General features: G+C 57.7%; 1 protein-coding gene across 17 annotated transcripts in view; it reads left to right on the top strand.

Annotated features, from left to right (window-relative positions):
• Rap1gap (RAP1 GTPase activating protein) overlaps positions 1–9,608 on the top strand; it is a 67,616-nt gene extending 58,008 nt beyond the window's left edge. For 6 of the 17 annotated variants that reach the window (XM_031379143.1, XM_031379144.1, XM_031379133.1 and 3 more), the window contains 10 exons: positions 120–257; positions 1,892–2,023; positions 3,780–3,857; positions 4,726–4,835; positions 5,574–5,687; positions 6,884–7,007; positions 7,691–7,740; positions 7,992–8,126; positions 8,278–8,318; positions 8,623–9,608. In XM_031379143.1, coding sequence (XP_031235003.1) covers positions 120–257; positions 1,892–2,023; positions 3,780–3,857; positions 4,726–4,835; positions 5,574–5,687; positions 6,884–7,007; positions 7,691–7,740; positions 7,992–8,126; positions 8,278–8,314 — 918 coding nt within the window. In that variant the 3' untranslated portion in view covers positions 8,315–8,318; positions 8,623–9,608. Of the gene's footprint in view, positions 1–119; positions 258–1,891; positions 2,024–3,779; positions 3,858–4,725; positions 4,836–5,573; positions 5,688–6,883; positions 7,008–7,637; positions 7,741–7,991; positions 8,127–8,277; positions 8,319–8,622 lie in introns of all 17 variants that reach the window. The other 11 variants (XM_031379145.1, XM_031379138.1, XM_031379141.1 and 8 more) reach the window with 9 other exon arrangements.
• Positions 9,609–10,202: the final 594 nt, after the last annotated feature.

Here is a 10,202-nt window from a genome sequence, read left to right on the forward strand (position 1 = left end):
AAGGAGGTGAAGCTGGGATTGGAAGTGGAGAGCTACCTGTAAAGGAGGTGAAGCTGGGATTGGAAGTGCCAGGCAGGGGGTTTGATCTCTGGGGTCTCTCATGGCTGACCCACCCACAGGAGCGGACACGTGCAGCCCTTCTGGAGACACTCTACGAGGAGCTCCATATCCACAGCCAGTCCATGATGGGCCTCGGCAGCGACGATGACAAGATGGAGAACGGCAGCGGTGGGGGTGGCTTCTTTGAGTCTTTCAAGGTGAGGGCCAGGGGCTCCACCCTGGAGGGCAGGGCTGATGGAGCTCAGTTGTGCTGGATGGGCCTGGGTCTTAGTCCTAGAAGTGGGGTCTGAGGTGGGGCTCGTGGCTATGTGAGGGGCTTGTGGCTGGAGGTGGGGTCTGGCTGAGGGCCCGTGTCTCTACTTGGAAGTGTGGCTAGGGTTGAGGACGTAGCTTGGTGGATCTAAGCTGTCGGGTGCATTGAGATTTGGAGATGTGCTCTGTGCCTTGGGATTCTAAGCCAGGAAGAAGAATGTAAGATGGGGCCTCTAGTTTGGGATGGAGTGAATGGCTGGAGGAGCCCTGGAGTGAGGGTCTGTCTGGGAGCACCCCCAGAGATTGGAGTCCTCTAGACCAGCAAGGAACCAGTGGTGCCATGGGCTGTGGCTGCCAGGTTTGAGGGGAAGAGGTCTGTCTTATTTGCAAGGGAGGGACCTCACCGTATGAGCTCTGTGGTACTCTGTGGTTTAGCTAAGAGCTCAGGTTCCCTGGGTGTAAGTCTCAGCTCTGGCCTTCTCCATACCTCCATTATCTGTTGAGTAGTGAATGGGGGTTCATAACAGCTCACCACGCACAAATGCTTTTGAATTATTGCAAAGCAGTTAGACAAGCCTCCTGTGGGTGTAAACTCCTGCCCATCTACCTGAGCAAGGACAATCTAGAGGTAGGCAGAGGAGCGGGGCTCCCGCCTCTCTTTGGATGGGGCCTAGACTCACCCAGGGCAGTGTGCAGTGATTTCTCCCTTCCTCCTGGTCCACAGCGGGGAGATGGCCTCACTCCTACCCAGGCTTAGCTACAGTGGGAACTGTGGGCTTGTTTAGGGAGACTAACCTAGTAGCCCACAAAGGACCAACCAAAGTCAGGGACCCACAGACTGAACACAGGTCTAGTGTTTGCTTTGAGCGGGATTTGGGGGTTTCTCATCTGGCTGGTGCCAAGAAGGGACCCTGGATGAGGTCAGTGTGCTCCTAAGGCAACAGAGTCTGGCCCTGTGGGCCCCAGGCTCACCTCTGCCTAGGATTTTTCCTGGTAAAAATGGCCTGAGAGGGTCCTAGAGGACCCTGGGAGGGGAAGGAACCCTGAGAGGGTCCTGGGGGGCCCTCCCGGTGAGCACGACTAACCATGCACATGCTCAGTGTTGTCTGCATTTCTCACGACATCCACATGAGATGCTCAGCATGCTGGTGACACATCCTAACTGTTCTGAAGTTGGCTCTTTGCCTGCTTCTTGTGCGATACACGGGTGTATGTGTGCGTGTGCGTGCATGTGTGTGTGTGTGTGTGATACACAGGTGTGTGTGTGATACACGGGGGTATGTGTGATACACAGGTATGTGTGTGTGTGATACACGTGTGTGTGTGTGTGTGATATACACAGGTGTGTGTGATTTGTGTGATACACAGGTGTGTGCACATGCACATGTGTGTGTGTGGTTTGTGTGATACATGGGTATGTGTGCATGGGGGGGTGCTTCACCAAAGGGTAGGGTTTCCCTAGGATCACCCAGAGTGGCATTGGTGGCAAGGGGCCAGATGCATGTGTCCCAGAGGTTTCCCAAGGGTAAGAAGCCCCAGGAAGCCCCTGGTTCCTTTACACCCACCTCTGCTCCCACAGAGGGTCATCCGGAGCCGGAGCCAGTCCATGGATGCCATGGGACTAAGCAACAAGAAACCCAGCACCGTATCTACTAGCCACAGTGGGAGCTTCACCCCCAACAACCCTGACCTGGCCAAGGCAGCTGGCATAGTGAGTGTCCCCAGACTTCCCCTGACCCACCCTCCTCCCCAGGGCCCTTGGTGTTCCCACTGCCCCGCCGTTCATGTGCTCACCCTGGGTACTGGACTTGGTGTAGATACCGTTCTCCGTGGCCGAGTGCCATGATCAGGGCACTGGGATGGATACACTATTCTGCAAGCCCCTGGCCTTCTCCTCCTGGCCCTTTGTTTCTTTGGGTGTGACTTTCTACAGCCTCTGTGTCCCAGTCCTCACTGACTATCTGCTCTCTGTTGTGTGCCGGAAACTGGGCTGTTGTGTGGGCATCTACTGTCAAGCCTTAAGTCTCTGGGAGCACCTCTGTATGTAAGGCTGTAGGCATCCACTGTGTGTCAGGACCTGGGCTTCTGTGTGGACACGCACCTACTGTGAGCCCAGCCCTGAGTTCTTGTGAGCACCTACTATGTGCCCCCACCCTGATCTGCTGTGTGAGCACCTACCATGTGTTGGAAAGTGGGCTGCTGTGTGAGCATCAACTCCATAAGCACCTTCTGTGTGCCCCAACCCTAGGCTGCTGTGTGAATACCTACTGTGTGTCAGGAATTGGGCTGCTGTGTGAGCAAATGATGTGTGCTAAGCTCTGATTCTCAGGGGGACACCAATGCCATCTCTTAGGACAGTGTGGACATTCATTTCTTGTGTGGCACTCTGTGTCTGCCGCAGCCTGGGCCTCAATGCCTGCGACTGCCTTTTGTGTGTCTGGCACTGGGCTTCTGTGTGGGCTTGCCTAAATGAACCCTGATTACTAACTGTCTGCCAGGCTCTATGGGAGTCTGCCCCCCCCCAACACTCAGGGAATTCAAGAAGCCTACAGCAAGACTTAGCTGCTTTGCGCCATCTAATGGTCACCTCAGACACTGCATGGATTGCTCTGCCCCTCCCCCTGCCCATTTGCCTTCTCATCCATCCATCCATTAACCCACCCATGCATCCATCTACCCATCCATGCTATCAGTCCATCCATCAATCCACTTGTCCATGTGTCCAACCATAATCCTCCCACTTACACATCTATCCATCTATCAGTCCATCTGTCTGTCCACCTACCCAGCCACCCATTCTTTGCTTACTGTCTGTTGCATGCTGAGCCCTGTGCTCTGTGCTGTGAGACTGTGCATGTGGCGGGAGTCTCCTGTCTCCCAACCATCTCTCGTGTGGTCTGGTCTGGCCAGGGGAGCAAGGTGAGGCCTTTGTTGTCCAGTAGTCACCAAGTCCCTTGTCATCCAGGACCTGGCCCAACTTCTCCCCAACCCAGGTTCTCAGCCCCTCCCTTCTTGCCTGTGGAGTGGCCCGACCTCCTGTGGGTGGCTGTGGAGGGGCCCCGGGTTAGGGTCAGGCCAGCAGCACCCGCCGCGGCAGTAACCAGACCCATTTCTGTTTTTGTTTTCGCACGATTCTCCCTCTCTTCACGTGACTTCCCTTTCCTCTTCTCCCTATTTCCCCCTCCTTTTTCTCCATCTGCCACTCCTCTCTTACCCTGTCTGCTTGCACTCCCTCTGACTCCTGCCCTCGGTTTCTTTCTTGACCCCTCTTTCATTTATCTGCCTCCCTTGCCCCATCTGTGCCCCACTGTTCCTCCCTCCCCCTCTGTTCCTCTCTTCCCCATGTCTTGTGCCCTGTGGTACCCACCTGCCACTGCTTCCTCTGTTTTTCCCTTTCCCTTTTTCTCTTCATGTTCTCTCTCCCACCTGCCCACCACTCTCTCTCTGTACCTCTCTGCCCTCGCCAGTCATTGCTTATTCCCGGGAAAAGCGCGAGTAGATTCGGACGCCGGGGCAGCGCCTTAGGCATAGGAGCTGTGGAAGAGGTTGTCATCCATCCAGGGGCCGAGGCTCCGGAGCTGCCTGCACGCGCTGTTCTCCACTCGCTCTCAGGACAGAGGCCATATTGGGGACGTTGCCCTCTTCCCGGGACAAGCCTAAGGGCATGCAGGGCAGAGTGCCACTGCTTTGGTGATGCTGGGACCTGGGCCAGAGACCCCAGGCCCTCACTAGGAGACTCTGGCCCTGGCCTGGCCCCTGGAACCCTGACTGGGTCCTTGCTGGGATCTGGTACTCAAAGACTCTCTGCCCAGCTGCACGTCTCCCAATATTGCCGGCTCTGCATGACACATCATCCCTCCCCTGTGACCCCTCCTTGCCATGAGCTGCCTGCAGATCCTGTCCCCCACTTCATGCCTCCTCAGGGCCCACTTCCTACCTCCCCATGCTTCTAATGTTGGGCAACCCGCCATAGTCTGTGGAAAGGGGGATGTCCCCACGGGGGCACAGAGCCTCCCCAAGTAGTCTGAAGTCTGAGGGTGGAGGTGCCCTGGCAGGGGCTGGGTTTGTGCCACTGCTTTCTCACTACTACTTTTAGGCTACAGCTCCCATGAGGCTCAGGGGCAAGAGGCGGGGCCATCTGAGCATTTGTCCTTCTTCCTTCTGACCCTAGCGGCTGCCCTCTGCCTCTCTCTCTCGGACTAATGTCCAGCACAGCCCTGCTGAGTGTTCTCCGGAGCAGCCCTGGCCCTCTGTGGGCCTACCCGTCCATCAGGGAGCCCTCCGGAAAGCACACTTTCTCTCCTTTCTTGCTCATAACCTGTTGGCTTCTGGGAGCGGTTGCAGGGCCCCAGTGGGAGGTGAGGCCACTGGCGGTCCAAGGCCAATAGGCACTGAGACAATCTCTCCCCACAGTCCCTGATTGTCCCTGGAAAGAGCCCCACAAGGAAGAAGTCTGGTCCATTTGGCTCACGCCGCAGCAGCGCCATTGGCATCGAGAACATCCAGGAGGTGCAGGAGAAGAGGTAGGTCAGTGGGCCCCAGACCCAGCAGGGAGCCCGGCGCGCCTCCTAGCCTGACCAGCAGGGGGTGTAAGTGTGCTGCCCACCCTACCTGCAGGGGTGCCAACATGCTGCCCCCTCTGACCTGCAGAGGGCACCAGCATGCTGCCCCCTCTGACCTGCAGAGGGCGCCAGCGTGCTGCCTACTCTGACCTGTACTTGCCCACTGCTTCTTAACCATCCAGTGACAGCGGGCACTTAGGAGGAACTACTTCCATTTGACAGTTCCACTGGTTACAGATCAAGTTCACATTCCCAGCAGGGGCGAGCAGGGAGAGGGGCTGGCAGCATCTGTGAGTGCCCATGGGCATGGCCGAGCTCAGAAAGCAGACAAGCCATCCTTACCGTCTTGCAGCCCCTGGGCATGCCGCTTTACTTCTGAGACTCCTCACCAGTGTGAAGAGTGAGATCGAAAACAGCCAGCAGCCTGGGGCTGTTGTGCAGGTTCCTTGTCGTGAGCACAAGGCAGTGGCCAGGACATTCTCATACCTCCTAAACTCAGAATGTAAATCCTAGGTTCAAGGCCTGCTGTAAGCAGCCGCTGGCTGCCTGTCGTTTAGGAAACCACCACAGGTAGAGGAAGGGCCAGCTAGCTAAAAAGCTCATGAGGACTGTGCCAGGGTTGGTCTCTAAAGCTATACCATGCCCATGACTACCCCTCACAGCCTGGGCCCCCTCCCGCTACCCCCGTGTGCCCCACAGGGAGAGCCCACCAGCTGGCCAGAAGACCCCAGACAGCGGGCATGTCTCACAGGAGCCCAAGTCAGAGAACTCATCCACTCAGAGCTCCCCGGAGATGCCCACAACCAAGAACAGGTAGGGCTTTGGGTGACTGGGCTTGGGGGAGGGGGGTCTCCTTCTTTTTGTTCCTGATGTCCCACTGAGCACCTTGTGCATGCCGTGTCCACTCTGTGCTCTGGAACACAGCTACAAGCTGTATGCACACCCAGCTGAGGAGCTGCTGGCCCAGAAAATGCAGCTAACAAACCATATCTGCAGAGAGAGATAGCCGGGGTGCAAGGAGGAACATCCTTAGTGGGGCTTTAGGGAGGACAGAAAGTGAGGAACAGCTGGGCGATGGTGGAGCATGCCTTTAATCCCAGCAGATTTCTGAGTTCGAGGCCAGCCTGGTCTACAGAGTGAGTTCCAGGACAGCCAGGGCTACACAGAGAAAGTCTTGACTCAAAGAAAGAAAGAAACAAACAAAGAAACAAAGCAAGCAAGCAAGCTGAGGAACCAGCCTCAATAGGCCTGGTAGAAAGAGGAGGCTTCTGGGGAGGAGTCAGCAAATGCAAGCCCAGGAACGCCGGATGGATGGATGGATGGAAAGAAAGACTACAGGCAGCTAGAGTAGTGTGAATGAGGGACTGTGCCCATTGGGCAGTGGTGGGAATGAAGTCAGAGAGGTGGGCAGAGACCTGCTCGTAGCTTTGGAGGTTATGGGAGAGGTTTGAGTTTTAAACAGGATAAACGTCAGTGAAAAGAGCAGTGTCTTCAAACACACTGTTAAAAGGCTGGCAGAGGCAGGGAGGCCTAAGGAGGCTGCTGGTCCCAGACAGGTGTCAGGGTAGGGGCCATTATGAGCTGAGAGTCAGACTGCTGAACAGAGGCAGAAAAGAGTGACAGGGATAGGCGAGACTTTGGGCAGGAGGCTCCGATCCCTGCTGTTTGTTGAGCAGAGTGACCCGAGGTTGAGTCCCACCCTCCTCCTGCTCCCAGGCCTGAGTCCGGTCCCACAATAGCACTGTCTCAGGGACCAAGGAGTGCTTACTAGAGTAAGCCATTGAGTTCCACAGTTACTGAGTACCAAGCCAAAGCATGGAGGAACCTATTCAGGTCCATGGAATGGGGAGGGCTTCACTGGGAGTCCACGGGAGCCGAGAGGCTGGCCAAGCTGGGTTGGTAGTCACGGGGTGCTTGCTTGGCTCCAGGCTGAGCTTCCTTGGGGAAGGCGGGGATGAGGGATTGTGGTGCCATGCCCACTGTTGATGGCTCATGGCACTGTGTGGCAGAGTGGAGTCGGCTGCTCAGAGGACGGAAGTGCTGCAGGGCTTTTCCAGGTCTTCCTCCAGCGCCAGCAGCTTCACCAGTGTGGTGGAGGAGACGGAGGGCGTAGACGGGGATGATACAGGCCTGGTGAGATACTCGAGCAGTTAGGGCCCCATGGAGGTGGGACAGGGCTCTCTCAGGCCTCTGGAGGTGCTTTGGCCGGCATGTTGGTGGCAAGGGTGTCCCAGCCTGCAGGAGACGCAGACCAATCTCAGCCTTCCGTGGCGCCCCCATGCTGTCCACAGCGCCAGACCCCTGAGGGCCCAGTTGCTCCTTGCACCTTGTCTCTTACCTCTTCAGCCACTCGGAGGTCCTCTGCAGTCCCTAACTGTGGTGGGTTGACCCCATCCCCAGGCCTTTGCACCTGCTGGTCTCATGTTCCTGCCTACTCCTTCCCCCTTGGCCAGGCCGACTCATCCCCCCCACTCTGGTCTGGGCCTCACCTTCAGCACCTTGGCCATTTTTCATCAAACCTACTTCCAGTGGGTATCTGCAACTGGCCTGTCTTATCCCCTGGCAGACACAGGCCCTGTCTGCTGGCCCCCTGGCCTTCACAGTCTGTTGGCCTCTGAGACTACAAGCTCCCTAAGCTCAGGGACCGGGTCTGTTCTATCCCTGAGACCCAGACCAGGAGAATATCTGCAGATGTGTGTTGCCTGAACAAAGGATGGGGGTGGGGTGGGCTGTGGGCGGGGCTGACCTCCCCCCCCTCCCCAGGAGAGCGTGTCGTCCTCAGGAACGCCCCATAAGCGGGACTCCTTCCTCTACAGCACATGGCTGGACGACAGCGTGAGCACCACGAGCGGGGGCAGCTCCCCAGGTACCAGGCTAGCGGTGCTGGGCGGGAGGGGCGGGGCCAAGCTCCCCAGGTACCAGGCTAGCGGTGCTGGAGGGGAGAGGGCGGGGCCTAACATGGGAGCGTGATGGTATGCTCCCAGGAGGATGATAGAGGGGAGCTGGGAAGTGAGTTAAGGGTGAGAATCCCTATGGGAGAGACCTGGCAGGGTAGGGGAACCCCAGTGCTAGCCACCCATCCATGCCTGCATCTCCTTGGTGCCTCCTCTTGGCCAGTGAGGTGGCTCCCTCCTGCCCCCCTTCCCAGGCCTCACACGGTCACCCCACCCAGACGCCGGCAAGTTGGGGGACCCTGCGTGTCCCGAGATCAAGATCCAACTGGAAACATCTGAGCAGCACACACCCCAGATGGTACGAGGGGACTCCCTCCTGGGAGAGGGTAGAGCTGGTTCGGGACCCGATGTCTGGGATGCCCCACTAGGCCAGAAGGACTGGGCTCATCCCTTGACTTCTGGTTTCCTGTGTCTCCTGCCCCCACCTCTGGCTGCATCTGTCCCTACAGGGCTGCTAGCTGCCACCTCATCAGCAGGCGGGACTGAGCAGGTCAGCTGGTACTCGCCTGGATCCTCTGGGGTGGAGGAGGGGATGAGAGCCCCCGGGCTGGGCGGGACTCCCCAGCATCGGTGCCTGTGTGCCTGGGCTAGTCTTGACACCTTTTGGTCTTGGGTTCCCTATTTGTGCAGTGGGCACACAGTCTGCCTCACCTACGCCTGTGAGTTGTTGGGAATTTAGGTGGAGCCAAAAGGAACTGGGCGAGCATGGAACAGCAGAGAGCTGGGGATGCCCGTGGGATGGGAGGAACAGCTGTTGCTCTCTTCCTCTGAGTCTCGTCTCCCGTTCCCTGCAGACGAGGCCCCAGAAGCACAAGAAGATGCCGCACCACATCCAGGCAGCTGGCCCTCTGCCCCACAGCCACCCCAGCCCCTGCGTCCCTCCCTCCAAGCCCTGGGCCCGCCCATCTGGGCTGTCTCCGCAGGGCGGAGCCATCCAGAGCTCTCAGAGTGGATGCTGCCGTTATCAGCCCCCACCCCAGGCTGGAGCTCTGGGTGTGGCCAGGGACTGTGGCCCTGGATCGCCCTCACTTGGGCCTCTGTCACACCGGGTTCCCCTCTGGAGCCATGGGGAACAGGGTAGGAAAAGGAGAAGGAGCACCGTGGGCGCACACCCCACGGCAGAAGCAGCAGGTGCAGGGTGTGCAAAGGAGCAGGCACCAGGCAACCAGGCAGAGCATCTGTGCGGCTTCTGCTGTGGGATCTGGGCCAGGCATCCTCATTCTCTGGGCTTCTCTGCTGCAAGTGGACAAGAGTATTTCAGAGATCACCGAAGACTGATTCCGTGTTCCTGCCCCAGAAGGGGGTCATTGTCCTACGGACCGCCTTTCACGCTGACTGCTTCCTGAGGCCCCAGGTGGGCTAAGGGGCCGGGGCTGCTGTACCCATCGCCCAACCTGAGTCCCCAGCTTTACCACAGAGCTGCCAACGTCCTTTCACTGTCTCCACATGATGGCCCAACATCCTCTCCTGGGGATAGGGCCATCCCTGACTCCTCATCAAGCACCGAGCTTAACCCTGCCACCCCACACTCCCAGGCGTACCGGGCTGAGGGGGTCTCAGCTGGTCTGGAGTCCAGACCTCGCCATCCCCTGCCCACCACTGCTGTGGAGGGGGCTGCCAGGCATAGCTGCTGTGAGCCATGTCCTTGTGTGTATCTGTTCATTCTTAGGAGCCACGCCCAAGGCGAGGCTTCCAGCCCAAACACCCACTTTGGAAGCCCTGTGGCCACATGTATGTCAGTAAGGGTTGTACAAAATAAATTCTATTTATCGCTATTGTACCCAGAGTTGAGAACAGCTTTGTGTAAACACTGTGTAGACACACTACAGATGGATGCCCAGAGGACCCAAAGAGGAGAGAATAAACCCCTCTGATGCTGCTGAGTCTCAGGGTACCTCCAAGGCCAGTAGGCCACAGGGTCTGTGAACACCCGCTGAGGCCTCCCTTCATGCCACACTCTCTCACCCCCTGCTCACCACACACCCTTCCCCATGGAGGAAGTGTGATTTTGAAGTCTGCCCTGGCACCATCTCTCCTTAGCTTGGTGGTGAGGAATTCCATCTCTCTCCTCTCAGAGGAGCAGAAGAGATTTTGACCTCCTCAGGGGCTGCGAACATCCAGTGAGCTGGTTCACACAGTCACCAGACATAATCTGGACAGCACGCAACTTTTCCATCTCAGGTCCCACAAATCCCAAGTTTCCCTTATATGGCCACCAGGGGGCACCAAAGGATCACCATCTGGGCAGAAAAGCAGTCACAGTCCCTGCCTCAGGAGCTGATAGCATAACGCCACAGGCTTAAGGGTAAAAGAGTGGGCAGAAAGGGTGGGGTATGTAGAGGCTCCGGGGGAGAGGGGCTTGTGTGTGTAGAGT

This window comes from Mastomys coucha, unplaced genomic scaffold (genome assembly GCF_008632895.1).
Source record: "Mastomys coucha isolate ucsf_1 unplaced genomic scaffold, UCSF_Mcou_1 pScaffold18, whole genome shotgun sequence".
In the NCBI taxonomy this organism is placed as follows: Eukaryota; Metazoa; Chordata; class Mammalia; order Rodentia; family Muridae; genus Mastomys; species Mastomys coucha.